This window comes from Hirundo rustica, chromosome 12, assembly GCF_015227805.2.
Source record: "Hirundo rustica isolate bHirRus1 chromosome 12, bHirRus1.pri.v3, whole genome shotgun sequence".
In the NCBI taxonomy this organism is placed as follows: domain Eukaryota; kingdom Metazoa; phylum Chordata; class Aves; order Passeriformes; family Hirundinidae; genus Hirundo; species Hirundo rustica.
The window spans coordinates 20,024,733-20,051,492 of record NC_053461.1 but is presented as its reverse complement, the minus strand read 5'-3'; the positions used below and the strand labels follow the sequence as shown (position 1 = coordinate 20,051,492).

Below are 26,760 nucleotides of genomic sequence, written 5' to 3'. Positions count from 1 at the left end.
TTAATTCACAGCGCTTCTCAGGAAAAACCTCCCAGGGAATTTAGGTGCTAAAAAGGTGAAAGTTGCAAATTCAGGATCTTGTCACAGGATTCCTGCAGTTATTTGTTTCCCCTGGTGGAGTGGAGAAGTGACAGATGCTCCAAGTGGCCAAGGATGAGAAGCTGGGAGGCACAGACACCCTGGGACTGAGCTGGGGCTGCCCTGACACACCCGGAGCAGCTCCTGGATCCCGGGAGAGCCCAGGGCCAGGCTGGACAGGGCTGGGAGCAGGCACCAAGCCACGGCACCAAGTGTGGAACAAGAAGATCTTCATGGTGCCTCCCAACCCAGACCACCAGAGGATTTTACAATGCCGTGAATCTGTGGATCCCACACCGTGGGGTCCTGGGATAAAGGGATTCCTGGATTGCTGGGATAAAGGGTTGATGCACCGAGCCCAGCCACCCCCAGAGGAGTGGGATCCACGCCACAAACCCTCTGAAGGAGGAGCACATGGTGATGATTTCCCTGGGAATAGCAGGGAAATGCCAATTCCCTGTGTCAGAGCCTGGCACGGAGGTCAGGATGCTGCAGCTCCCTGGGGGAGCCAGGGACCAAAGCAGCTGGGAGCACACAGGGGTGGGGACAAACAGAGCCTGAGCAACCCCTGAGCAACCTCTGAGCAACCCCTGAGCAACCCCTGAGCAATCCTTGAGCAATCCCCTGAGCAGTCCCCTGTCCCCCCTGAGCAGTCCCCTGTCACCCCTGAGCAGTCCCTGTCACCCTGAGCAGTCCCCTGTCACCCCTGAGCAGTCCCCTGTCACCCCTGAGCAGTCCCCTGTCACCCTGAGCAGTCCCCTGTCCCCCCTGAGCAATCCCCTGTCACCCCTGAGCAGTCCCCTGTCACCCTGAGCAGTCAATCCCGTGTCCCTGTGCCCGGCAGAGCCCCGGAGGGTTCTGTGCAGCCAGAGGATGCTGCTCAGGGGATGCAGGGACCCGGGAATCCAGGAGCTGCTGCAGTAGCCATGGAGACCCGCGATGATGTGCTCTTTGGATTCTGCTACAACACTAAGCACATTATTCTGCCTCCCCGAAATTCTCCAGGAGCTGTTTTTCTCATCACTGCCTAATTGGATTACCAGGTAGCAAAAGAGACAATTTAACACTTTTTCTGCTGATTTATCTGCAGAGATCCTCTTTTTTGGGGGGGGGATCACTTTTGGCAACGCTGAAAACATCGCCTCACAAAGTTATGTTGGGGCTGATGGCTATTAAAAGGAACTCTCAATTAATGTGATGAAGAATAAAAATACGTTCCTTTAAAATTAGCAGCTGCCAAGAGCTGCCTCCTGGATGTTTATCAGAGTCCTGGGAACAACAGAGCAAGCCGCTGGCACAGCTGGGCTGCACCTCCACTGGCAGCGATTCCAAGATGCTCCTCACTGCACACCAGCGCAGGAAAGGAAGATTTTAAGGATGGTTTGTTGGGAGGGGTGAGAAAAGCTCAGGTTAAGTACAAGGGGTACGCTGCAGACTGGTAAAAATGCTATAAAAGAAAGGCCTTACGAAATCAGGCCCTTCCCTGCTGAATTACGAGCTGGCCCTCACTGCCTGCAAGTTCCCCTGCAAAACAATCTGAGGCGAGGAAAGTTCGTTTGCACAACAATCTGCTCTCGGGGAGAAAAACAAACAGCGAACAACAGATAAACATAAACAATCGATGCGTGCAGTGAGAACCCACAAAGGAAAAGTGTCAACACCCGAGTGTTATAACAAAGGCACACGCAGATCACCTCCTGAGCAGAGAATTAGGGAGCGAGAAAACCACCGAGCAACGCACGAGGTGTGTGGAAGCTCTGTAAAACCAGCGATGTGGAAAAAGAACTGGCTTTTTCTGGATGAAGACACCGAGTCCCGTCTGCTTATTGTTACAGCAGTGGTACCTAGGGTTTGTAAAGTGAACAATAAAAATAAAAAGCCTTGGAGTGCGGGAGAGCTCTGATCCCTGAGAGCGGCCCTGCCAGGGAGCTGCTGTGGCCCCACGATGCTCCAAGGATTGATTCACACGAGGGGAAATCAACCAATCAAACACTTTATCTGAAATTTGGGGGAGCCAAAGGAGGGGAATCGACTGGGGAAGAAATGAAACAAACCTCCAAGGCACACGGTAGGTTTCGTCCATTTCATTGTACATTTTCTGTAGCGCTGCTGGGTTCTGGCATTCCCTGCATATCCAGTTTATGAGCTGCAGTGAACTGGACTTGCAAAGCTCCTGCATTGTGCAGACGGGGAGCCAGTGGCAGTAAGGCTGAAAAGTGACTCTAAGGAAGTGAGGATACTGCCATGGGACAGCCGGGAGAGCACAACTGAGGAGAGCGCCCTGATAAAGCGGAATCACGTCCTAAAGGAGCAGAATGACAAAAGATCATTTTATAGCCCTGAAATGCAGCTGGGGCTGCCAGCTTGCACCAAACCCCTCAGCAGGGACAGAGCTGTTCAAACACCTGACACAAAGCCACCAAATCCTCAAAGCCAGAGGCTGGAAAGGGATCTGTGACTCACGCGTGGCTCTGCTGCAGCAGCCACGACCCAGGGAGGAGTCTAGGGCCAAGCTTTGGGTTATGTTTAACCAAAAACCAGAACAAACCCACGTTCCTGTGCCATCAGCCTCCCACAGGAAACAATCAGGAAGTTATTCGAGTGTAGGAAGATTTCCAGTCCCGTTCCCAAACCTGCAAATTCACAGTAGAACAAGTGAACAAGGTAAATCCTGAGCTGGGTGTCGAATGTTCCCCTGCCCACCATTGGGACACGGTGCCACCAGCGTGGAAGGACCCCAGGGGCTGCTCTGAGCCCATCACAACACTCCCAACACAGGAGCCAGGGATTTAGCCAAGAAATGCTGATGCAGAGCCCAGGAGATGCCCAGGGGAAGAGATGCACTCCAAAGGAATTCCAGTCTGTGGGAACGAGCTGAGGGACAGAAGAGCTCCTGCCATCCCAGGCAGCCAGAAATGGAAATGAATGGATTTCTCCTGTCCCCCAGTGAAACCAGATCAGGGCATATTCAGAGGGAGCTGGGTGGGTTTCACTCTGCTGCCCTCCACCCACAAACCACAGCTCTGGGAGATGGAACATCCCGGGCACGGAGCACCACACTGCAAGGGGAAAATGCATGGAGAGGCCGGATCAGCACGGAATATGCAGGATCCTCAAGAAAAAAGGAGCTTCAGGTTAAAAAATGCCTGTAGAGAGATCCAGAAATGCCAGCTGGGCCCCTGTGTCCTAAATCAAAGTCCTAACGAGGCTCTGGACTGGCTGGTGGTTTCTCTGCTAGAACAATTAATACCCTGCTCCCCAGGAATGCAGGAATGCTCTCCTGCTTGCCAAGAGCGCCAAAGTCCTTGCTCGTGGCACTAAAGGAAGTTTACAACTGCCCTGCTCTGCAGATGGGCTCGAATTTAAATTACATCTCCATAGTACGGTAATTCAATTGTAAAAATGGAAAGTGCACCAGTAATAAAATTACATTAAAACATGGAATGACAACAATTTATCCAAGGAAAAGGATCCCTGTGGATACCCAGCAGCTTTAACTTAGAAACTTTCTACACATGAAGAAGCTACTGAATCACTTGGAAATTTCATTTTCACTAATCTTGTTTATTGTTTCATTTTTTCACATTAGCCCTCATCATTACCCAACAACAGAACACCTAAACTAATATGGAAGACTAATATTTCCAGTATGTTATTCATTAATGCTTAATTCCATTGTGTCAGACCTTTGCTGCATATTTAATGACACTCCTGGTGTGTTTTATCACCTCAAAATTGTCCTTTATTATGGCAGTTAAACTCCAGTAATATACAAAAAATTAAGACTCTCCTTGGGAACACTAAATTAAATTATAAGGATGGTGTAAGATCACTTTGAGAGATGTAGGGAAGCTCTGTTTGTGAGACAGACTAGCAGGAAAATGAGGATGTGCTGTAGGGCCAGGAGCTGCCTGTGCCTGGGAACCACGAGTGGGAACAGGCCCAGCCCAGGCCTTGGCTGCAGAAGGGATCGGGAGTTTTTGGCCTCCTAAAATCTGCTGCAAGAGGAGCACTGGAGCCACACAGCTCAGCCAGGTGGGAAAAAGCCACAGGAAATAGAACAAACTGCTTCAAACACTGAAATCCCGTTTGTTGGGACAGCTCCACGCCGGGAGCGCTGCCAGGACCTGGCCTGGAGCAGAGCCCTGAGAGGGGGAACCCTGCCCAGGAGAGCTCTGAGATCCATCCAACAATGGAATGTTACCATTGGATGGAGATGGGATTGCAGGGAATCAAAAACCTGCCCAGGAGAGCTCTGAGATCCATCCAACAATGGAATGTTACCAATGGACGGAGATGGGATTGCAGGGAATCAACAGGAACCTGCCCAGGAGAGCTCTGAGATCCATCCAACAATGGAATGTTACCATGGGATGGAGATGGGATTGCAGGGAATCAAAAACCTGCCCAGGAGAGCTCTGAGATCCATCCAACAATGGACTGTCACCAATGGATGGAGATGGGATTGCAGGGAATCAACAGGAACCTGCCCAGGAGAGCTCTGAGATCCATCCAACAATGGAATGTTTCCATGGGATGGAGATGGGATTGCAGGGAATCAACAGGAACCTGCCCAGGAGAGCTCTGAGATCCATCCAACAATGGAATGTTACCAATGGATGGAGATGGGATTGCAGGGAATCAAAAACCTGCCCAGGAGAGCTCTGAGATCCATCCGACAATGGACTGTCACCAATGGATGGAGATGGGATTGCAGGGAATCAACAGGAACCTGCCCAGGAGAGCTCTGAGATCCATCCAACAATGGACTGTCACCAATGGATGGAGATGGGATTGCAGGGAATCAACAGGAACCTGCCCAGGAGAGCTCTGAGATCCATCCGACAATGGACTGTCACCAATGGATGGAGATGGGATTGCAGGGAATCAAAAACCTGCCCAGGAGAGCTCTGAGATCCATCCAACAATGGACTGTCACCAATGGATGGAGATGGGATTGCAGGGAATCAAAAACCTGCCCAGGAGAGCTCTGAGATCCATCCAACAATGGAATGTTACCAGTGGATGGAGATGGGATTGCAGGGAATCAACAGGAACCTGCCCAGGAGAGCTCTGAGATCCATCCAACAATGGAATGTTACCATGGGATGGAGATGGGATTGCAGGGAATCAAAAGAAAACCCCTACATGGATAAATTGGACAAACCCCTAAATGGATAAATTGGATAATCCATCCCCTGTTTTCTTCGGCAGGCCCAGAGCAGGAAGCTCCTCAGCTGAAGAACTTTACTCATGCTCTGAGTTTTCACCTGCTTCTAACAACCAAGAGAAAAGGGAGACTCCGGATTCAGACCCCGGGCTAAGGTGAGAGGGCTCCCACTGGAGATCCACGGGATCCCGTGAGATCCCGATCCTGGGGGCACCTGCTGAGCCTTGGGATGAGCTCCACTGGGGGGAAAAGCGTTTGCTCCGATCTCCAGCAGCACAAATCCCCAAATAACGCAAGGATAAAGCGGAATCACAAAGAGTCAAGGCTAAAGCAGAATCCCAGAGCTGGTGAGGCTGGAGCAGACCTCGGAGCCCCAGCCGGGAGCCCAGCACCACCCCACGGTCCCCACTAAGCCTCAGGCCCGTCCTGGCAGAGCGCGGGCGCAGCTCCAGAGCACCCTGAGCAGGAACAGCAGAGCAGAGCCCTCCCTGCAGAGTGAGAGCTCTCCGGAGACACTTCTGCTTCAGGAACAGCCGTGGGCGGTGCGAGCTCCGGCTGGGGGAGAGACACAAACACGGCACCCGAAATACCCCAGGAGAGAAGAGCCAGCCCAGCCCGGCACCAGGCAGGGGCTCCAACAGCAACCAGCTGCGAGACAGGCCTGCAGCTGCTGCAGAACCCCTCCAAAGCTGCAAGAAACTGAAACCCCGCGGGGGGAGCAGCGAAGCAGCCCCTGCTGATGCCCTTGGAGCAGCCCGGAGGAGCCCCAGCACAGCAGGCAGGTGACAAACAGGGCTCCTGCAGCACCACCAGGGACACCTGACGTCCCAGCCCCAGAGAGGCTGGTCCTGAAATGGGGTTTGATCAAGGTGAAAGCAGGCTGGATGCCAGGGAATCAACACAGAAAGAAATGAACTGGGAAAATATTCCCTGTGTTTGTCTGCAAGTGCTATGATTAAGGCAGAATCACACAAGTGTTGGGAAAGATCTTTAGGATCATCAAGTCCAACAATCCCCAGCACTGCCAGGGCCACCATTCCCCCCTGTCCCCGAGTGCCACATCCACAGGGCTTGGAACACCTCCAGGGATGGGCACTCCACCAGCAACAGCCCTTCCAATGCCTGACCAGCCTTTCCATGAGGAATTGTTCCCAAAATCCACCCTGAGCCTCCCCTGGCCCAGCCTGAGGCCGTTCCCTCTCCTCCTGTCCCTGTTCCTTGGGATGAGATCCCAAATCCCCCCTGGCTGTCCCCTCCTGTCAGGGAGCTGTGCAGAGCCACAAATCCCCCTGAGCCTCCTTTTCTCCAGGCTGAGCCCCTTTCCAGCTCCCTCAGGAATTCTGCATTCCCTGCCCTTGCAGGGATGTGACCCCCCAGCAGTAATGATGCCACCTCTGCATAACGAATCATTGCAAACTGCAAGCACAAAATGAGCCCTGACAATGGAACTTTCCCCTGATGATGGAGCTTTTCTCCTAAAGATGGAGCCTTTCCCAAAAGATGGAGATTTTCCCCTGAAATTGGAGCTTTCCCCTGATGATGGAACTTTCCCAGGGTTGGAGTGTTCCCGTGTTCCCACCCCATTTTTTCTCAGGAGTACCACGGCGTTTCTGCCTGTCCCCAGACAATGGCACTGCTGTGCGTCAGGGCAAGCAAAGACTTGTCACCTCTCCAAAGAGTGACAAATCCAGAGAGCAGCCAGGACACTGTGAGACATCTCCGTGGGAGGGGAGGGAGGAGAAGCCATCTTCGACTGATAATTTTGGAAGGAAACATGTTTCCTCGCTTTTCCACCCAGCATTTACAGCATGACAAAATTCTCTCACGAGCCCAGGCTTACAAAAGCTCTGCAACAGATCAGGGACACAGAACAAGGCCCACAGAGTAAAGGACACAACGGGGTTGAAGAGCTGAAGCCCAGAGGACCCCCCTGTACCCAGACCCACACTGTTCCCCGTCCCTGGCCCCTGGATCAGGCCTGCAGCTGCCAGCTGAGATGGCTGCGGTACCAATGCAGGTTTTTGTTCGGTCCCACCCGGGTTTTGGATCACTCCTCCCCTGCTGCAGCTCATTTTGCCTCCAGATCCACGGCCAAGGTCGCTGCTGGAGCTCACACAGTGACCGCTGCTCTGCTGGGACTCCAAACGGGCACATCCAGCAGAGCTGGGAATCGTTTAAATAGGTTCTGTCCCCAGCCCTCAGGCAGGGAGATGGAGAACAGAAACAGAACTCTGTAACTCCTCGGTTTTCTAGTCGCTCTCATAATCCCCATCTCCTTCACACTGGAGTAATGTTCTTAATGTACTCGGCCGAGCCTTAATGGCCCTCTCTCCAATGAGTACTAAAAATGCAATATAGTTCAATAAAGCCACTCTTGCAGCGTGAGCCACTCCATTCCATGGAGCTGTGCCACCAGAGGTTGGAAAAGGCACAGGAGCCAGCAGCAGGTTCTGGGAAGGCAGCCCAGGACCCATCCCAGCAGTGCCTCGTGGAAATCTCATGTCGGATCCAGTCAGGCACCAGCAGCCAGCTGGGGACGCTGGGGACAGGGCAGGGACCTGAGCCAGGGACACCCAGGCCAGGCTGGACAGGGCTTGGAGCAGCCTGGGACAGTGGCAGTGCCCCTGCCATGGATGTGGCACTGGAGGGGCTCCAAGGTCTCTCCCAGGAACCCCTGGAGGAGATGGAATATGGATATTCCTGGGTGATCTCAGCACAAGGCCATTCCCTGTCTGCCTTCTAAAGAGCCTTTTCAACGAACAGCCCATTAAAGACAGAGCGATCCTCTTAATTTGATGCTGGGCTGGAGAGACCTGTGAAGCATTTGCTAATATCCGGAGTGTTTAACTGAGCAGGGATTGCTGCAGCAATCAGCCCCCCAGGAAAGCCCACACCGCCCGAAAAGCTTCCAAAACCACCATCAATCTTTAAAGCCTCCATTTCCTCGGTGCTGCACTCCTGGTTTTATGAACTGGGCAGCCAGACCTGTGGCAGTGTAGGGGAAGCTGCGCCAAGAATAAACCCAAGGAAATTCACTGTACAGCAAGAACTTCAGAGAGTCAAAATATTAATGCACCAGAAATGAGGTCACGGCCTCAAATCAATCAATCAATCAATCAATCTTTAAACTTTTTTTTTTTAATGCCACCGAGAAGTTTTATCACTACTTTTTTTTCACAGAATCTTGATAGGGCAAGGCAGCACCAGGAAATCTGGGATTCACAAGATGAAAGAGAGAGGCCAAAGAAAGGATAAGGAAGAATTAAAATGCTGAACGTGCCCCTTTCCCTTACTGTGGGGCACTCCTCATATTAGTCCCAAGTTAATTGAATTTCCTTCTGTTATTTGCGGATCAAATTTCCCACTGTCCCCCCTGCAGCCCCTGGCAGGCACCTGCAGCGTGCCTTATCCCACGGCATTTATCACATCCCACGGGAACTGAGGAGATCAAGGGCCGCACTCCAGAGCTCCGTGTGCAAATAATGACAACGCAGAGCGGTTTCTGCTTGCTCTGTAAATGCCTGGGCTGCAGGATGGGGCTCCCACACCGAAATGTCCCTGCCAGGCTCACGGGGCTGCTCCTCATCCCAGCCGGGAACCAGGGACAGGGGCCAGCTCATCTCCTCTTAAAAGGAGCCTGACTTGTATGGAGGAATTTAAATCATGTCCTGAGTATTAAACAAATGAAAAGTAATTAAATCAATGTAAATTCTAAGGAAACAGATGTTAACTGTTATTTCACACAAGACCTCCACACCTCCTTTATCTTTAATTCATTTTGTGGTCGGAAAAGGTGACCAACATTATCTTTACTTTGCAAAAACTACTGCAATGGGAGTGAGGGAAATTAACACTTTGATTAACGCTTTTAATATTTGGAATTAATTTCAAAGCTTTGTCTCAGTTTCCAAGGTTTGTATTAATCATTTCTCCCAATATTATGGCATATTGAAAGAACAAGATGAGATTGATTCCAAAACACAGAGTGGAGAGACAGCTCAGCCGCCACTGATTCAATTCCTCCCTGGCATTCCAAGTCTACCTACTCAGGGAGCTTGCCCTGCGGAGGAGCTGCTTTGCCACCACCTCTATTGTAACGGAAAATGGGGAATTTTCCATGTAGAATCCTCTTTCTCAGGGCTCACACACAGAGCACCTCGTTCCAGGGCTGGCATCTGGGGCTGGGACACCCACGGAGCTCTGCGGAACCATGGCTGGGAGCTCTGTCAGCTCACGGAGTCACGGAATGGTTCGGGCTGGAAAAGCTCTCTAAGATCAGATCCCGACAATCCCCAGCACTGCCAGGGCCACCGGTGCCCCATGTCCCCGAGTGCCACATCCACAGGGCTTGGAACCCCTCCAGGGATGGGCACTCCACCAGCAACAGCCCTTCCAATGTCTGACCAGCCTTTCCATGAGGAATTGTTCCCAAAATCCACCCTGAGCCTCCCCTGGCACAGCCTGAGGCCGTTCCCTCTCCTCCTGTCCCTGTTCCCGGGGATGAGATCCCAAATCTCCCCTGGCTGTCCCCTCCTGTCAGGGAGTTGTGCAGAGCCACAAATCCCCCTGAGCCTCCTTTTCTCCAGGCTGAGCCCCTTTCCATCTCCCTCAGGAATTCTGCATTCCCTGCCCTGGACACCCCCAGAGCCATGTCCAACACCCCGGGCATGGAACAGACCCTGCACCCCCAGGGGAACTCTCCTGGAAAAGCTGCTCCATTTACAAGTCAGGAAAGCTGATTTTTGCCCTTCTGGATTCCTCTCTCAGAGCAAAGCAATGTTCCCTGCATAAAAAAAATAAAGGATAAAAGCAGAATATCCGCAAAATTCCAGCGAGTCTTGTTCAATCCACTCGCTTTCAGTTGTTCTGCTTTCAGACTTCTTATTTTGGGGAAATAAATGTTTTTAATCAAGTCGGCTGCACAGCTGCTGAGGCAAGAGCTGAGTGTCAGAGCTCTGGAGCAGCCCCTGCACATCCGCCCCGGGAGCTGCACTCGATGGCGATAAAGCAATTTGTCGAGTCATGCTCCTCTCCCTCTCTCCAGTCCTGATTCCCCAGACAGCGTCACTTCTCCATTTGTTAATCCAGACTTAATTTTTAAATCACAAAACATCGCGGCTTTAAAGATAAGCTCTCACAGCGCCCTCCTACGCAGTCTCTCCTGCCATCTCCCGGGACGCTGCGATAACCAGCCACAGCCAGACGCTGCAAATCCTGGAGGCTGCGAGCTCCGAGGGCAGGGGATGGGATCCATGGGATGGGATTGGCATCCATGGGATGGGATCCATGGGATGGGATCCATGGGATGGGATTGGCATCCATGGGATGGGATCCATGGGATGGGATCCATGGGATGGGATCCATGGGATGGGCAGGAACGAGGCTGAGGATAAAAGAGCAGGGGAGGAAGGCAGCAGCAGGTCAGCGCCAGGGCAGGATCTGGGAAAACGCCTCTCCCCAAGGCAGGGAGAGGGAAGGAGCTCTGCCAGGAAGGGGTGATAACCCCACGGCACAGGGGAGCACGGGTCCCCAAATTCCTCCACTCTGGAAACACAGAAAGGGCAGAGCAGCCCCAGCAGGCTGCCGGTTCCTCCCACCCGGAGAGTCCCTGGGACACGCAATGGACGGCACAAAACCTTCAGCAGCAGCTGCCCCACCGAGAGCCAGGCGTTCACCACAACCCCTGGGAGCAGCACAGAGCCCCTGAGCCGCTCCCGTCCCCAGCGCAGCGTCCCCAAAGCCAGGCTGGGAGCTGCTGTCCCAAACCCGCCCAGGGCTGGTGGCACTGGGGCTGCCCCACAGCTGCAGCGCCCTTCCAGCACCCCTGGAATTCCCACATTCAGCCCAACACACACGGAGAATCCCCATTTTCTGTGCTCTCAAAGGTACCAAGGCACGGAGGAGCCCTGCTCCCCGCCCCAAGCGTCTCAGCAGAGATTTTAAACCTAAACTTGATTCCTGTCACACTGGGGAAAGAGTCCTATTAAAACTAAAGTTACTTTGATGATAAATTTTAATTAGCGCTACCCAGAGAATGCTAAAATAATCTGATGGAGGAGGCGAATTCCAGCTGAAACAGCAGAACATGTAAATCCTCGGCCTGATTTATGGATCTTGGAAGCAAATCTGGAGCAGTTCCCTCAGCTTTTCATAGAGTATATTTTATTTTTCTCCAGAAAAGTTACACTGCCAAGGAGACATCTCTTTTTTTGGGTAGATCCTTGTTAATTACTAGCATGGAACATTCCTACTAATTGAGCAGCCAGCCAACACACCAACTCAGAGAGGCACAGTTTGCTTCTATCTGAGTTACAGCCCGTGAAAACAAGGGGATTCTTCTTTAAAAAGGAACAGAAGCGTTTCACCAACGGTTGAAAGAGAAATGGAAGCACTCCTTACCCACCAAAATACGGAGTTCACTGCTGTGTGCTTCCCGTGCCACAGCTGAAGGCATCGCTGGCCCCCACAACAGAGCAGAGCCGCACCTGCACACGGAACGTCTAAAGACAGGCGCAGGTTCCATCATCCCCTCACAGAACACGTCCCAGGGCAAGCACAGCACTTCAGCCCAGGGAAAATCCCTGCTCCACACCAAATAATTAAATGTGGGGCAAGCTTTTACTGGGGAGAAGGGAACAGAGCCCCCAGGGCAGCTGGGGACGGGCACTCGGAGCCGAGGCCTCGCAGGTGTCAGCGGCTGTTTTGGCACAAGCCCGAGGAGAAGGTGCAGGAACAAAACCGAGGAGAAATTCAGAAGTGGGAGAGGTGAAACCAGAACATCTCTTCTCCCTACCAGGACAGGACAGAGCAGAGCGTTCCTCTCCCAGGAGCACAAAGCAGCGTGGGATGCCAGCACTCGCGGGGTTCACAATGCCCTACGCTGAAAAATCCAGGAATTTCTGGCAGTTCCTTTATGGTTTCAATCCTGTTCTCAGCCAGTCTCCCTGTGAGCAGCTCCTTCCACCCGTGAGTGATCTCAGCCGGGATGAGCTGCCCTGCCCTCCTCCCCTGGCACTGCAGACCCAGCCTGTGCCTGCTGCCAGGGCACTCACAGCCCACGCACGTCCCCAATCCCCTGAGATTGCTTCCAGAACAGGCAGAGCATTTTCCAAAGGCTGCAGAGGTCCTCCAAGCCCAACCATCGAGGAAAATGAAAGATAATTTACAAAAGAATCACACTGAATTTCCCGTAAATCATCCGCATTACGGCAGTTATCCATTTCTGTGCTACTTTTACGCATCTATTTGTTTCAGGTGAGTGGCAGCTGGGATTTTTGCCACCATCATTTGCTAGAGAGTCTGGAGGAGAGGTGAGGAGGGCAGAGTGCTGAGCAGTGCCCCAGGAACCCTTTTGGGGTGGAACAGAGGGGTTGAGATGAACCTGCGATGTTCTTGCTCAAAGCTCCTTGTGTTTTCTCTTGATTTTTCTTCGGCAATGTCACTTTTAATAACAGGTCCAGAACCAGGCTGACCTACAAAATCCTCCAGTACAGAAGCACACGCTGCCTCCCACTATTTTTGGAGAACATAAATGGAAATGTCTACGGCTTGCCTGGTTATCGTGTCCCTCCAGAGCTATAGAAATCAGATTGGAACAAACGTCCCAGACTTGTCCAATTTGCCAGGCAAACTCACAGATCCTTTCTTTTTTCAACAGAAGGGCCCAGCAATGCAAAAGAGTCTGATTATTTCACATCAAGGAGGCATGAATCCGCCTGCTCTGCACTCAGATGGCACCAGGGAACCTCAGTCTCCAGGGTCAGCCAGAGCTGGGGGAGCTGGAACTTCTCCCTCTCTCCCTGGAGAAGAGCCCAGCGTGGGGAGAGAGGACGGCAGATGCATCCAAGTAACTTCAACCCCTTTTCCTGCTATTGTGTGACCTTTTAATTGTCCTGAATCAACCCTTCCACAAGACAGAAAACAACTCTTGTTTTCTTTCCTGGCTGTCTCACTTTCCTTTCCCTGGGACTCAGCACAACACAGCCACTGCTCCCAGGTGCAGGTCTGGGGGCAGCAGGTCATAAATGAGCCCCCTTGGGTTGTTTGGCTGAATCACATCTGGGTTTAAAAGGGGGGGATCCTGCAGAGGGGATCCCACAGAGCCTGGGCAGAAGGGATCCTGCAGAGGGGATCCTGTAGGGGGGATCCCACAGAGGCCAGGCAGAGGGGATCCCACAGAGGGGATCCCGCAGCCCTGCAGGAGAGCAGTGCCCTGTTGGAAGTGGTTCCAGCTGCAGGAGTGGGGCCAGCCTGGCACGGAGCCAGAGGACGGGGAGAGCAGGAGAAAAGCGCCCATCCCCTGGCACCAGCCAGCACTGCTGCTGGGCAGGAGAGCAGCCGAAGGGGAGGGACCCCCAGAGACAACCACGGCCCGAGGGGCTGCGTGCCACAGGAGCAGGCACCCCAACGCTGCGCTGCCAAGGCACCCAGCCCTGCCCGCCCTGCCGCTGCCCATCCTCCCTCCTCACACCAACAGAGAAAACTCTGCCCTGCCGCTAATCTTGTTTGCTCTAATAAAGAGTCACCGACTAAAACAAAATCCAGAGAATTGACTGTTGACTCACAACTGAAGAGAAATTCCCACAGGCAAATCTTTTTTAGTATTCCGAAAGCATGACTAATTCAATTAACACCAGCCAGGAGAAGACTGTGTAAAGCTACCAAGTTATGCATCTCTGTATGTACGGAATAAATAACAATTACATGTTAAAGAACACAGGTAAGAGCTGGCTGATTTGCATTTTGCATTTCAAATCCTGGTATAAACATCTTTATTGCCAGTTTGACTCCAGGAGGCGTTTACAGATTTTCAGGCATATGTGAAAATAAAGTTTTAGAACGGTGTGGCTTTAATGACCTTTTCTTTTATTTAAATCATTACTGGATGTTGTTATGGCAGAGCTGTCCTTGTCCATCAGTGACTGCACACGTGCCAAACCGCCCTCCACCCTTCTATCTCTTCTCTACTAATTCAAGATCTCCATCCATCTCGTGAAAAGAGAGAAACAGAAAAGCAGGGAAGTGGAAAGGAGCTTGTCTTGTGGATCACTCATGCAAGGAGAGAACTCAGGATTGCCCTTGAAAGGCTTTCCTGAAGGCTTCACAAGCCCAGAGCACAATTGAACGGTGAGCCCGAAAGTTCTCGCGCCAGAAAACAACTCCTTGTGTTTTCCTTTGACTCGAAAACCGGAGGTTGATAAACCCAACCAAGCAGTAAATAAACGTGAATTCTGGGCCCAAGCAGAGCAGCTGACCTGGCTGGCTCCGCTCCAGAGCCAGAGCCCATCCTGACAAACTGGGCACCAGAGGTGGTGTGACTTTCCCTGGCTGGATCAACCCAGGAATATGCAAGGTTTTCAGAACAAATCCCACCTTTCTTTCCTGTGAGAATCTCAAATTTCCTGCCCTGAGTTTTCCATCAGGCTCATTTAAAATTCCAGATCAGCCAGAGCAAAAGCTGAACTTTTCCCATCAGCACACACTGAGCTAAGATGAAGTTCCACATTCACGTCAATTTTTTGCCTGAAAAATGAACTTACAGGAAAAACGATGTACTTTTTATAAAGGTGCGAATTAGGGCTAGCAGAAACTTAAATCCCAAAATAAAATGTTTCTTAAGCAGCCATCTGGGATCCTGGGGTGCAGGAACAGCCACACCTGCCTGTCCTGCCAAAACCTGAGACGGTGCTTTTAACGAGCTGGGAGTGCTCGGGGAGCAGGGCTGGGATCATCGCTCCCAAACCCCGGCTCTTGGTCTGTTCTTGGCAAAGTCAGAGGGAGACCAGAGCACCCAGAGCACCCTGCCCAGCAGCAGCATCGGCCAGGGCCTCCGGAGGCACCACCGGGGAAACATTTCAAAAGTGCAAATTGCTCCTTTAGAGCATCCTACAGAGCAGGGACTGGGCTCCCCCCAGGCTCCTGCAGAGGTTTTCCAAAGGAAATGTTCCTTTCAAGGAAAACTTTGGGCACCACAGACTTTGGCGGTGACATTGTGAGGCTGCCAGCCCGCCTCCCCTCCTGATGGCAATAAATGAAAGTCCTTTGATTACAGCAGTTGGAGGTTTGAGGTTGTACTGAAGGAGCTGAGAACAAGCACAAGGAACGGCCGGAGGGGATTGCTGACAGGCAAAAATTCCAGGATGGGAAGACACGAACTCCCATCCACCCTGGCTCGGGGTAAGCAGGACAGAGGGAGGTGTCCCTGCCGTGGCTGGGGTGGCACTGGGGGGTTTAGGGTCCCCTCCAGCCCAGACCTTTCTGGTGAGCTGCAAACAGAACCACTTCTGACACCCAAGTGTCCAAAGCCACTGGGCCCATCCCAAACTCCCAAGAAATGCTGGGTTTGATAACCCAGCTGTCCCAGGCTGTCCTTCCTCACCCAGCAAACAGCAGCACCCTGGGGCCCTGCCTCAGCCCACTGCGGGGTGGCACCAGAGCTGCTGCCCAGGGCCCCCCTCTGCCACCTCCCACGGTCTGGGACACAGCTCTGGGGGATCGATTTCCCTGTGTGAGAGCAGCTGCAGCTCCAGCCAGCTCGAACAGAAGCCACCAGTGCTCAGTACTCTGGGAAAAAAAAAAAAAAAAAAATAAAAATCAAGGTGCTCCGGTTCCTTGATCCAGGCTCAGGTGTCCAAGCATGAGACTTCAAGGGGCGTTTGCTCTTGACATTGAAATAGATGTGAAAAAAGGAATAATGGAAAGCTTGGCTAAAGGCACATGCTGCAAAAAATCAAGGCCATTGCTCAAGCAGAGTCCAGCAGTGATATAACAGCAGTATAATCTTAATTAGCCAATAAAAGTTTTTAGACAATCTGTCTAGACTTGCTTTTGCCTGGATATAAAATTGGATTTAAAGGAAATACACAAACAGCAATGAAACATCAATGAGGAGCTGTCAGAAAAAGCTCCCTGCTGCTCTACATCTGCACCCTGCTCCTCCCCAAACACCGGCAGCTATGTGAAATCCTTCGGGGCTGTGAGCAGAAAAGCTGCTGTGCTTGGGCTCAGCGCTCCGCAAGCTCAGCCAGCTCAGGTCCCAGGCTTGCTGCGACAGCAGCCACCGGGAGCACAGCTCCCCTGGAAAGCTCAGCCTGGAGGAAAGCAGGCACAAAACGATGATAACTGAGAAGAGCCGTGCCTGGAGAGCAGCTGGGATTGTCCTGCCTGCTCCAAAGCAGCAGCGCAGGGGCAGGACCAAGGCACAGCAGAGGGGACACCCGCGAGGAGAGAAGGGAAAGAGAACAAAGGGGGAAAAGGGATTCGGCTGGAAAAGGGGCAAAAACCAGACAGGAGATGAACTCAGGGACAAGGAAAGGGTCGATTAGACATTGTGGATTAGTGAATTAAGGGGAGAAACAGCAAACACCCAGAGAATTAAATTACTGTGTGTTTTTAACCAAAGCTTCAGGAGAATGTCTGTGATCACAGCCTGAGACAGCCCCCCCCCAGACTGGAGCCCTGGCCAGGCCCTAGGGTCAGCCTGCCATCGTAAAGCACGCTCTGAAACGTTTCATTTCTGTTTTCCTGCTCATCCACGCTCCCCTGGCCCAGAGCAGGGACCAGCAGGACGTGCTGGTGCCCAGAGCCCCTGCGGAAATTCCAACTTGACTGGGGAAATCAGCACCTGGAGCTCCTCTGCTTTGTGTCACCCAGGGAAATCAGCACCTGGAGCTCCTCTGCTTTGTGTCACCCAGGGAAATCAGCACCTAGAGCTCCTCTGCTTTGTGTCACCCAGGGAAATCAGCACCTGGAGCTCCTCTGCTTTGTGTCACCCAGGGAAATCAGCACCTAGAGCTCCTCTGCTTTGTGTCACCCAGGGAAATCAGCACCTGGAGCTCCTCTGCTTTGTGTCACCCAGGGAAATCAGCACCTGGAGCTCCTCTGCTTTGTGTCACCCAGGGAAATCAGCACCTAGAGCTCCTCTGCTTTGTGTCACCCAGGGAAACCAGCACCTGGAGCTCCTCTGCTTTGTGTCACCCAGGGAAATCAGCACCTGGAGCTCCTCTGCTTTGTGTCACCCAGGGAAATCAGCACCTGGAGCTCCTCTGCTTTGTGTCACCCAGGGAAATCAGCACCTGGAGCTCCTCTGCTTTGTGTCACCCAGGGAAATCAGCACCTGGAGCTCCTCTGCTTTGTGTCACCCAGGGTATACCAGGTCCCTTCCCTGAGCTGATGCTCCCATCTCCCCAGCCAGGCCAGGGATGTGCTGTCCAAGCAGGGGTTGGGTTCTCTAAGCGCTCTGGCATCTCCTTGTGCAAGGCCTGCCTCGCTCAGTTTTATTCTGTCCCTGAGATGCAGTCCCTCGAGGTCAGTAGTGCCATAAAAAGGCAGATATTCCTCATTTAATGGGATCTCCCACCTGGGGCAGCCCTGGCTGATGGGCAGCACCCAGGCTGTGCAAAGCATGAACAGATCCCGGGGTTATCACCACAGCCAGAGCAATCTCTGCCCAGCACTCCTGCCACCTTCCTTCTCATTCCTGCCCTGGGGCACCGTGTAAAGCGCCTGCTCCTCATGTTCCAAACCATCCAGCGGGCTTTCATGGACCCAGAGGAAACACAGATCTCTCACTGGCACCAGGATGTAAGACAGCAAGGAAATAAATGAGGGTTCTCCACCTGGCCCTGGGAATCAGTGCTTCCTCTGAGACGTGCAGGCAGAGCAGTCTCCTCTCCCCCCAGAGCTGCACAACTGCCCCCAGCAGCGATTTCACCCTCCTGTGTTACCCAGCACTAATTTGTGCTAATGCCGTTCCCAGCAGACAGCATAAAAACTGAGCTGTGTTACAAAACCGCAGATTCAGGATCGGAGCTCGGAGCAGGCGGCAGAGCAGACGGACAGGAGCCCACGGGAGGGAGGGAGAGTCACCGAGGGGTGACAGAGCAGCTCCGGCTTTATCAGCGCCAGACAGCACTGAGGGGGGCAGGGAGCCTCAGGGCACGACTCACACCCCAAAAACCACCAGCAAAAGATTCAGATCCTCTAGGAAACACAAGTCAGTGGGGAAAACAAATACCAAGGCTCTAGGAATAGTTGTTGCATTTTCAGTTTCCGGTGGGTAGAAGGGTTTAAGAAACCTTTGTTACAGATAACAAACCCAGAGAAAATAACTTCTGTAACGAGGACTTATTTGCAGGCTGTTAATTTGTAAAGAAACCAGTGAATTTGGGGCTCAGAGGGATCCCTCACCTCTGCTCCCAGCTGATCCCTCACCTCTGCTCCCAGCTGATCCCTCACCTCTGCTCCCAACTGATCCCTCACCTCTGCTCCCAGCTGATCCCTCACCTCTGCCCCGAGCTGATCCCTCACCTCTGCTCCCAGCTGATCCCTCACCTCTGCTCCCAGCTGATCCCTCACCTCTGCTCCCAACTGATCCCTCACCTCTGCTCCCAGCTGCTCCCTCACCTCTGCCTCGAGCTGATCCCTCACCTCTGCTCCCAGCTGATCCCTCACCTCTGCCCCGAGCTGATCCCTCACCTCTGCCCCGAGCTGATCCCTCACCTCTGCCCCGAGCTGATCCCTCACCTCTGCTCCCAGCTGATCCCTCACCTCTGCTCCCAGCTGATCCCTCACCTCTGCTCCCAGCTGATCCCTCACCTCTGCTCCCAGCTGATCCCACACCTCTGCTCCCAGCTGGTCCCACAGCTCTGCTCTCCCAGTGGCTTTCAGCAGCCACAGCACTGCCACCCCAACCCCCAGCAGGAACCCCAGAGCCTGGCACAGGGCTGGGACCCCCTCTGCCATGCCTGCAGCACACAGAGAGGGGTGTGGGGACAACAGGGACACACAGACACACCCCAGGGACACACTGACATACACACACACCCCCCAGGGACACACAGACACACCCCAGGGACACACAGACACACCCCAGGGACACACACACACACACACACACACACACACACCCCCCCAGGGACACACAGACACACCCCAGGGACACACACACACACACACACACACACACACCCCCCCCCAGGGACACACAGACACACCCCAGGGACACACAGACACACCCCCAGGGACACACAGACACACACACACACACCCCATGGACACACAGACACACCCCAGGGACACACAGACACACACACACTCAGCCCAGGGACACACAGACACACACACCCCCCCAGGGACACACACACACCCCCCAGGGACACACAGACACACACACAGACACACCCCAGGGACACACAGACACCCCCCAGGGACACACACACACCCCCCAGGGACACACAGACACACCCCAGGGACGCACAGACACACACACTCACCCCAGGGACACACAGACACACACACACCCCAGGGACACACACACACACCCCAGGGACACACAGACACACTCCAGGGACACACAGACACACACACACACACCCCAGGGACACACAGACACACCCCAGGGACACACAGACACACACACCCTGCAGCCCAGGAGCGAGGGAGCACCAAACCCCCACCACTGGCACAGCCAGAGAACTGAGCAGGGAAAATGGCCCATTTGGGGAGAGCAGAGCATTAATAAATGCACTCCAGATCTTTCATTTATCTGTTAGGAGGCATTCAAGTGGTCTTTTGCTAACGACTTCAATATATATATTTCTTACAGATAGCAATTAACCTTCTGGTACAGATTAATCTTTTAAAAAAAATCAAAGATGAATTAATCTTTGAAATTCAAGTATTCAGTGGTTTCATTAATAATCTGAAATTGTCCTTTAGATTTCCCATAATTAGACCATTCCCCTAATTTATTAATCCCACAGACTGCAGAGCACGTTTCAAACCTTCATCTCCTGCCACAATGACATATTCAAACTCGCTTGAAGTGCTCATAATAAAAGTCACTTTGTGAAGAATTATTAACTCAGAGGATCAAGCGAAGTCTGTATATGCCAAAGCATATTTGAAAACCGAGCAGGGGAAGCACTTTCCGCTGATCCTCAGATTTCCTAAGATCCCGGCTGATCAGGAACAAGTTTGGATAAAGCGCTGCCTTTGGGATAATTGGCTTCTACAGACCGGAGGCCAAAGCCAGGAAATGCGCTGGTACCCACGGACCAAACCTTCCTCCTGCCGAGGGGAAGCGCGTGTGAGGCCAGCCAGGCCTGCAGGAGCTGAGGATTGCTGCTCCTGCTGGGATGTCTCGCATCTGGGCTGAGCTCCCTCCAGCCTGGCTCTGCAGCCCTGCCTGCTCCGGGGGCCAGGCAGGCACTGTGCCCCCAGCCCTGCCCAGCTCTGCCATTTCCACCCCTCTTCTGAGCCCTGCCAGGGCTGGACAAGGCTTTGTGTAGGGAGTTTTCATCACTACTCATCCCCTCCCTGCCCCCTGAGCAGAGCCCGACCCATCCGGGCTCCGGGCTCCTGCCAGGGAGGTCTGGGGAGCAATGAGCTCCCCCCAAGGAACACCACGAGTTCCAGCTCCCTGGAGGCGAGCTCCCAACCCACAGACAGGGGACAGGGTGCCACTGCCCCCCAGGGCAGAGCAGCACCTGCACCTCCAGCTCTGCTCCATGGACCCTCCCAACAACGGCATCTCCTGCCCTTCCCAGGCTCTGAAAGCTCCGGGGAGCTCGCTGGCAGCGATTAAACCCCGTCAGAACTCCACCTGAGCTTTATCTGCGTGACACGAGAAGCTGAGCACGGTGCAGCAGCGCCAGGGATCGGATTATTCCCGTCCCAGGCTCCGAGGAAGGGGTTTAGGCACTATCCCTGTCAGTGCCCTAATCCCCCAGGCACGTCCCACATCCCTGCACACGAGCTGCTGGAGCAGGGCACCGCGCTGGGGCCGGGCTTTGCCTTCCCTGCAGGGTGTCCAGTGACGCGTTGGCTGCGCCGACAGCCCGCGGAATAAATGGAATTCTGCACAGAGTCCATCAAATGGGATCCCGCTCTCCAGCCACAGCCCGTCCTTCACACAGGGAAGGCATTTCGGGTGCAAGTTTGCAACAGTGGATATTTGCAAAGAAAGTCAATTTTAAATTCCAATGAGCACTGGCATTTGTCACTTCCCGCTGTATTAAATCCAAACCCATTTGCTTTAATACCACATAAATATGCATTCGTAGGAACAGACGAATTAATGCAAATGTGGGTTCCTTCTGTGACACCAACACAAGGAAACAACTCTGGCTCCCCCTCTCCAAGGCCCCCCCTCCTTTAAGGCCATGGCTTTCCCTGCCTGTTCCCTGGAAGGTGCTGCCAGGAGGGATCCATCACCCCGGGGACAGTTTGGGACCCTCCCTGCAGACAGAGCAGCGCTGTGGGACCAGCCCTGGGCACAGGAGCCCCTGCAGAGCAGCTCCTGCCCTGGCTGGGTGTTCAGCGCTGCCCTGAGCTGGGGACTGAGTGTTTTATCTAAGGCAGGTCCAGGCTGGGCACCTGAGAGCTCCATTTGGGGAGCCCAGCAGAGCTTCTTGCCCCAAGACCATGGGTTCTACCACCAGAGCCTCCTGGAGACAGCCCTTGCATTTATCAGTAAAGAATTCCATCAGCTGCTGCTTTTCCTTCCCAGCACAAGGAATTGACTCCACACACTTCAGTTTCCAAACCCTCAGGAACCCGGATTGTAAATCAGCTCGCCAAGGAGTCACCCCGAGGCCTGGCACATCCCACACCAGGCACCCCTGAGCCCCCACGGGAAAGGTTCTGAACTGGGCAGAGAAATGCCAAAGCGAACACGGCTCAGGCTGCACCCAGAGCTGGGCACCAGCAGCGACACAAGGCAGTGCCTGAGCAGCTCACAGCAGAACTGGAGACAGAAAAGCTCAGCCTTTCCAAAAGTGGCTTCTCCTCGTGCCAGCACAAACCTCAGCCAGCGCGGCAGGAGGAGCTCGGAACAACTCAAGGATTTCTGCTTTCCCCAGAAGTGACTGAAAACCACCGAGGGCTCCCACTCTCAAACTCCACGAGCAATTTGGGAATGACAACAGCCAGGAGCCACTGCAGAGAACCAGAGCAGCTTCAGAATCAAAGACCAGCTCTAGAAAACGCGACGACATTTGGCACAACACGACATTCACGACTTCCGCAGCGCTTTCTGGAGGGAGCACGGGCGTTGCCTACCTGCCTCTCTGGAAATTTGCATGAAGGACTCGACTCCTTTTTCTCCATAATTCCCTTCAGATGCCAAAGTGGATACATAATTCCATCCCAAAGCTTTCACAATGTCCACCATTGCTTGTGCTTGGAAGGAATCTGGAGGAACCACCCGTGAGAAGAAATCATAGCGCCTGTCATCGCTCAACTCGGGGGCGGTTGAGGCATAACTGATTTGTGGGATCTGTAGAAAGAAACAATTTCTGATAAATACACACATTCACATACTCATGGCACCTGTTTAAAGCACCAGGCTTCAGCTGAGCTCTGGCTTTGCTGTGTCCAGCTGCGCTCCTCCAGCACGACCCTTTACAACGGCCCAGCCAAAGGAACAATCCTTCATTGGCTCCCAAATAAACTCCTGAGTTACCCAAACAAACGCTGTGAATAATTGAAGACAGCCCTGCACGTGCACATCCATCACTCCTTCCTTTAGGGCAGCCGAGCACAGCACACAATCCCTTGAGTCGCTCCCTGCCCTCGTCTGGCATTCTGGTGTCGCCAGGATTTGGGGTCCCGGCGAAGTGAGGTGAACCCTACACCTGCCAGCGCTGGCTGAAGGCAGGGACACCCCTCCTCAGCCTTGGAGGAGGAAGGCTCCAGGAAAAGGTTTGGTTTTTGCTCTTTCTGGGGAAGAACAGTGAGGGCTGCTGGGCACGGGCATCTCTGTCGCAGCCTGGGCACGACTCAGCTCAGCGCCCGGTGACCCTCGGGGGACCCCTGACCCCTGTGACACAGCCACAGCCACGGGCTGCTCTCTGCAATTAGCATAAACCCAGGCTGAAACATCACCTTTTATCTGCGGCAACGCTTTGTATTCCAACTTGCCAACAACTGCTTTCCTCAACCAGAAAGCAGAAGGAAAAGGAGCACGTCCTGCGCTTTCACAACAGGCAGAGCTTCTACGGGATTTGCTGCGTTGCTTTACATTCCTAAGGAGACTTCTTGGATTTTAAATCTTTTTCCACTGTTCGTAAAATATTAACTACTGCTGGCTGCTTCAATCACTTGGAGCATAAAAAGCAGATATTGGGGGTTTTACCAGTGTTTCTAACAGGAGATCTAAAAGCAACATCAAGTTATATATATATAGATAGATATAGATAGATATACATGCTAAGTAGAATTTTCCTCCCGTTTTTTTTAAATGCAGGGAGGAAAGTCCTTCAGTGGGCGTGACAGGGACTGCAGGACCCTGCAGAATTCCCCGTGCCCAGCGTGTCAGAGCAGCTCCAGACGCCTGCCCAAGGCACCTTCCCCTCCTGCCCCGCTCCCCACGCGCACCAGCAGCACCCCAAACACTGGGCACACACCTGCAGGGGCTAAAATCAAACTGCTGCCCCCAGGGAGCTCCACACGGGCTCCTGCAGCTCCTGCCAGCACTGGAAAGTCAGAATGGATTTCCCCAGCTCACCAAGGCTCCGGGGCAGGCTGGGCAGGGTCCCTGTGCTCTGCCCCCAGTGATGCTGCCCTGCACCGGGAGGGTGGGCAGGGCCGAGGGACAACCACAGAGCTTTAGATCAGATTGCTCTGCTGGGGGTTTTTCGGTTATCCAGGTAAACATTTTCTGTCTCTTCACAGTTTTATTTTCCTTTCATTTTGGTGAAATCCACTCTTTGCCATCAGTTCAGAACCGGGGTTGAAAGGAGCGAGTTTTCTCTCCCGTCACGTTTTCCCCATTTTCTGTTCTGGCACGTCAAAGAGCTGCAGAGAACCACAGCGAGCTTCCCAAAGGCTCCAGCACCTCGGCAGCAGGGCTGTGATCCAGAGCCCAGGGACCCCGCAGCTGCAGCTTTTCCTGCAGCCCCTGTGTGCGCAGGACCTGCCAAACACCGCACGCAGGAGCTGCAGGTGGGGCACGGCTGCCTGGTGCTCTGATTACAGCAAGGGGGAATGATTAATGCTGGGAGCACTGTCTCAGTCAGTGATTAATTAATGTTAATTTCTTTCTAACATTGACCATTATTCTTCATTTATTTCATTTTCTCCTGCTAATGAAGAGCTGTCTCCGGGTCACACTTGTTTTGCTCGCAGAGCAGCAGCACAAACACACCGGGGAGCACCAGGGAGCTCCTCAGCCTCTCCTTCCAGCATCAAACATCCCACAGCGGGTTGGAACAGCTCACTCCAGGGCAGAACCCCACTGGAGCACACACTGGCTGCTCCAGTTTCCTGTTTCAGACTCCCTGTGTGCTATTATCCCCTCCCACATCCTCCCTCCCTCCCTGTTCAGGACCCTTTCCTCCGAGAGCAACGTCAGAAGCTTTGAGCTGCTCACCTGTTTGAGCTGTGTCTCGTCCTGGAACACACAAACCCCGGAGCCAGAGCTCAAACCAGCCCTCCCTGGGGCTGGGGGCTGCCAGGGCCCAGCTGCCTGCCCACCCCAGAGCCCTGAAACACAAACTGCTCTGGCTGCTGGGCTGCCTCCAAGGGCCCTGAGCTCAGCCCCACCGCCCCGACACTCATTAAAGGGTTCTGAAATTCAAAACCCTTTCAGGTGCACCTGAACCCACCTCACCCACGGAGAGCAGTCAGGAGACTGAGAAAAGGCAATTTCCCTGAGGACCCTGAGCAATTAGGATAATGCAGAGTGCACCTATTGAGATATTAATGAGCTCCTACCAGGGCAATATTAAGTTCACAGTTTGCTGCGTTTTTCCTCTCAATTTCCTATTAAGTTTTACTGATATGGTTTCCTGGCAGTAGGAAAACCTCACCCTGCTCTGGCAGAGCCCATCACGTCTGGCAGGGCAGCGCCAGGCTGCAAAACCCGCAAATCCCTCCCAGCAACCCAACTTCACACAAACGAGCTGCCTGAAGCCCGATGTGAACTGATGGAGGAGCAACAGCCCGGGATCTGGCCAGGGCTCGGGTTTCATTCGTGCAGAAATTGACGATGCCAGGATTTAACCCTCGGTTAGCACAGCTCCTCCCTGTGCCCCATCCCCAGCTCAAACTGCAGAACCAGCAGCTCCAGCGCCCTGAGCTGCAGAGAACTGGCTCCCCTGCCTCGAGCTCAAGTTTTCTGAAGTCTTTCTCTGGCTGTTTTCCCTGGGCAAAACCCCTCCAGACTCTTCTTCTCTCCTCACTTCACCTTCCGAACAGGAAGGAAACCTGGTAGGAAGTTCTAGAAATCCAGATGTCCAAGGGAAGCAGTCCCTGCCCTTGGAGCCCAACCCACGCTGTGATTCCATGGAAATCTTACCCAACACGCCAAGCAAGATCAGAGCTTGCACAGGTAACAGGAACAGCTCTTCCTGCTGTTTTCCAGTGCCTGGGACTGGAGTTCTGCCTTTCCCCAGGAGCTGCCAGCCCTGAGGAGGTGCCCCCAGCCCCCGGGGCAGTGTTGGAATTCTCCCTGAGCCAGGTGCTTTCAGCTCCAGTGCACTCTGAGGGTGGCCAGCACCCCACAGAAATGGCTTAGAATAACGAGTGAGATGGTGTGATCCAGTGTGTCTCGAAAAAGCAAAAGGGTTTTAATTAAAGAAGAAAATAAAACAAAAGAACAAAGCAGTTCACAGCGTAGGGACAGCTCCCACACACCTGCTGCAACACCCTGAAAATGCACCAAAAAGCTTTGTGCTTTCCTCAAATATTGAACGATTCAGGGGGTTTTTTTGGCAAACAGCCCAACAGAGAACAGCTACATTCCTGAGGAACAGCTGAAGAGCCCTGCCAGTGTTTTTGTCCTGATGGTGAGCCAATTTACTGCCAGGAGAGCAAAGAGACTTTGAGTGTTTTTCCCTTAGAAGCCCTAAGGTGAACCTGGGACCCTTTTCCTTGTGTAGAAAAGGCCCAGCCGGTTGTGAGGGGTGGTTGCAACAGCACAAAGGACATCTCTGCCCCCTGCCCCGCTCCTGGCCAGCCCCAACAGCGCTGGCAGGGCTCTCCCATCCAGCAGCACCCGCCCTCCCCCTGCCCTGGCAGGGGCACGGCGAAACAAACCTTACTGCAGGTTTTGTGCAGGGAGCAGCATTCCCAGGAGCCCTGGGTAAGGGTGAGAGCAAACCCTGCCCGAGCTCGGGGGGGACCATCCCTCCTGCCACGGCTGAGCACCAAGTGTGTGCTTCGAGGTGGCTTCCACAGAGAACCAAACATTGGCAAGAACCAAATGCTGCCAGTGAGAAAGTGAGGAAGAACAACCAGGAAAGATTTTACGGGAGTCCATTTCAGGAGCAACAGCATATATTTCTGAGCAACGCAAGGAACGCTAAGAAAATAAAGCCAGAAAGGATTCGTGTACCTGAATTTTGCTTCTGTGCCCTTTGGCTCTTTCCACCAGTCGTCCCAGGCTGGGTGAGCTCCCTCTCTCCCCAGGCTGGGTGAGATCCCTCTCCCCACATCTGGGTGAGCTCCCTCTCCCCCCAGGCTGGGTGAGCTCCCTCTCCCCCCAGGCTGGGTGAGCTCCCTCTCCCCCC

The 26,760-nt window shown here is 53.3% G+C and overlaps 1 protein-coding gene across 5 annotated transcripts in view; it reads right to left on the bottom strand.

The window, feature by feature from the left end:
- GRM7 (glutamate metabotropic receptor 7) overlaps positions 1 to 26,760 on the bottom strand; it is a 183,271-nt gene that overhangs the window by 80,984 nt on the left and 75,527 nt on the right. For 4 of the 5 annotated variants that reach the window (XM_040076398.2, XM_040076397.2, XM_058422244.1 and 1 more), the window contains exon 2: positions 22,310 to 22,526. In XM_040076398.2, the coding sequence (XP_039932332.1) occupies positions 22,310 to 22,526 (217 nt within the window). Of the gene's footprint in view, positions 1 to 22,309; positions 22,527 to 24,620; positions 24,750 to 26,760 lie in introns of those variants that run through there. The other variant, XM_040076399.2, reaches the window with a different exon arrangement.